The 3,158-nt window shown below is 37.5% G+C and overlaps 1 protein-coding gene across 3 annotated transcripts in view; it reads right to left on the minus strand.

Moving 5' to 3' along the window:
* Positions 1–2,665: 2,665 nt before the first annotated feature.
* Positions 2,666–3,158, minus strand: part of henmt1 (HEN methyltransferase 1) — a 6,079-nt gene continuing 5,586 nt past the window's right edge. For all 3 annotated transcript variants that reach the window (XM_020617086.1, XM_020617085.1, XM_020617088.1), the window contains exon 9: positions 2,666–2,998. In XM_020617086.1, the coding sequence (XP_020472742.1) occupies positions 2,892–2,998 (107 nt within the window). In that variant the 3' untranslated portion in view covers positions 2,666–2,891. The remainder of the gene's footprint in view (positions 2,999–3,158) is intronic.

Here is a 3,158-nt window from a genome sequence, read left to right on the forward strand (position 1 = left end):
ACTTGGAGAGGATCTGCAAAGAGGAGTGGGTCAAAATCCCCCCTGAGATGTGTGCAAACCTTGTGGCCAACTACAAGAAACGTCTGACCTCTGTGATTGCCAACAAAGGTTTTGCCACCAAGTACTAAAGCACGTTTTGCAAAGGGATCAAATACTTATTTCATTCATGAAAATGCAAATTACTTTATAACTTTTTTTGTAATGCATTTTTCTGGTTTTTTTGTTATTGTTGTGTCTCTCACTGTTCACATAAACCTACCATTGACATTGTAGACTGATCATTTCTTTGTTAGTGGGCAAACTTACAAAATCAGCTGGGGTTCAAATAATTTTTTCCCTGTGAGCTAAATGAGGCAGTAGTTAAATCCAGTGATATCAATGTGGCTGAGCTACCTCTAAGCACATGAAGGTGTGAAATAGTAAACCGAATTATTCATTTAATTCAAGATTAAGTGCACAAATTACTAATTTACAGATACAAAACATTTCTATAAACTATGACTGAATAAATAATTTCATTTGTCTAAACTAGTTTTAAAAAAAAAAAGAAATTTAAAGGACATATTTCCTATATTAACAGTATTTAACACTCCCCGTACAGAGACTAAAACCGTGAGCTGCCTCTACTCATGGTTAAAGCAGATCTTCACTCTCCATTGAGTTTGTATCATGTGAAGGCATCTCTGACAATTTGGTCTTCATACAAAAAACTGAAAAATGTCTAAAAGCAGCTGTGTTGTAGGGAGGGATGTACTACCAAGAAGGCAAAGATCCCAGAGTTAGTTTTAAAAACTGCCACAAAATGTGATGCATTAGAAAGAAGAACAGGTAAAAAGGAATCCTGGCACTCGATATGCCTACTTGTGCAGCAAACTTCTCGGTATGTTTGCAGGTGCCTTAGCCAACTACAATAGCTTGCTAACACATGGCACGAGAGAGGAAAATTAGTGTTACCATTTATATATTTCCCCAAACATAACCCGATCCAGGGGAAAGTTGGGACGGGGAGATGGGACAGGTTAGCAAGCTACTGTAGTTAGCTAAGGCACTTGAAAACATTACTGCATAGCTTTCTGATTTTTAACGCAAGTTGCATACTGTCAGAATGCTTTATTTTCACTTACAGAAATACAGTAGCCTAAACTGACATTTGGAACTTTGACTAATGACAAAATGTTTGCTGTGCACAAAGGCATATTGAATGTCAGGATCCCCGAGTTTCTTCGTTCTTCTTGCTAACACCTCACATTGATCTTCTTAAACATTCGAGTTTTTTATTCAGCAGCTTTTAGGCATTTTCCAGTTTTTTGAAAAAGAGATGCCTACCCTCAATACAAACTCAGAGGGAGATGAACTGTTGCATACATCTAATTTCCTGTGTTTCAGCCATGTATCTATTGTAAACCTACACTTAGCAGCTCGGCTGTTGAACACGAGCCTCACATTAGAGAACACGGGAAAGATCTTGTCATGTATCAATAATATGACTTGTGCAGCTGATGTATACTGTAGTTTAATTTTAGAACTGTACAGTAAATGACTAGTCTGACTAATGCACTGCCATGAAAAGAAAATACAGCACCAGAGTAATACAGTAGTTGTGTGTGAATGTGTGTGTGTGTATATATCTCCTAGCATTATGCCAAATGTTATGCTACAGACAGATCTCAGCTAACAGAATAATAGTGCCATGCACGTTGCTCATTTGCGTTTCTAGCCTAACAGGGAATTAAGTGCACAATTTTAGTGTCGGCGCAAATTAGCCCAAGTACACAACACACTTATTACCTGGGAACACGTCAGGCCTATGCATAAACTGTATTAAGAACATTAGACAACTAGTGAACAGACTTCCATCTCCTGTCATAAGCCATAGCAGAGGTAGGATGGACACCTCTTCTAGCTAAACTATATACGTCAGTGTCATCACTGTGAACTATGTTCTGCATGAGTAAAATGTCCTGTGGTTAGACTGGAGAACAATGTTGTTTTTACTTAATTTGCTGTTGTGCTACCTTTTTAGTCTGAATATTTCTACAGTGAAGAGACAACTGTTTGCATATTTACCATGTAAGAAACCATTTTGTTCTCAATTTTGTTAAAAGCAGATATCTGCACAAATGTCAGTGTACAATTGTATATCAATGTTCTCATTTTTTCTTTTTGTTTTTTCTGGCTGGTATAATTGTGTTATGTGGGACATCACATCTATAGACTATCATCTTAATTTTTTAGTGCTGATATTGTGCAATATTTTTGCTAATTGTACTGTTTGAGGGGAAAAAAAAATCACTACATAGCTGAGACAGTTTGTCTACTAAGTATCAACTATTGGATTTTTTTTTGGCCTTTTTTGATAAAAAAAAATATAACTTGTTTTACCTGTATGACACAGGTATGTTATCTTGGTACCTAACATGTTGTTACAAACATGGTTGCTTCTTCTCTTCTGTGAAGCTGTTGTCAATATAAAACTGTAAAATGTAAAGTGATGGTCTGTGCTGTTCTGACACTGTCCAGTGTTTCCTCTTAGACTTTTGACCAATGTTTGCTTCCTGAACAAGTCGCTTCAAATGTTAACTGTTGACTAAAACTGTTTAAAAGCCTCAGCCCGTGTAGACTCCCTTTCAACCCAAGTAATAACGGACAGCATTCACAGCACACATTTTCTTACAGTGCAGTATTTTATTGTGGCATTTACATTTGGATTAAGTGGCTGTACACAAAGTTTAAAGGCCAAAACTGCAGTCCTAACAAGTCATCTAACCAAACCAAAATCCAACGTTTCCACTGAGCATCTTGGGATTTATTAGTCCATCTGACGCATCTTTCATGTATTAAATTTGAACAAGTCACCTGCTTGTCCTGAAGACAATGCTGCCTCCTCCAGATCAAACATCTGCCTCCCAGTCATCCTCTAGCTCAGCACTGTGGGAAAAGTGGCTGGCCTGTGCATAATCACTGTGCTCCAGATCATCACAACCCTCTTCTTCATGATCTAAGAACACAAATGAAAGGTTCATGTCATGTCATCCAATTATCAAATTCACAGAATGAGGGAAAAAGAGTAGGAAATAAACATTGTGCACTTAGCTGATGATTTACTGGGGTTACAAGTGCAACAACCAGCACTGGAAAGAGTTGTGACAACAGCAAAC

Source organism: Monopterus albus, unplaced genomic scaffold (assembly GCF_001952655.1).
Source record: "Monopterus albus unplaced genomic scaffold, M_albus_1.0 scaffold184.1, whole genome shotgun sequence".
Classification (NCBI taxonomy): Eukaryota; Metazoa; Chordata; class Actinopteri; order Synbranchiformes; family Synbranchidae; genus Monopterus; species Monopterus albus.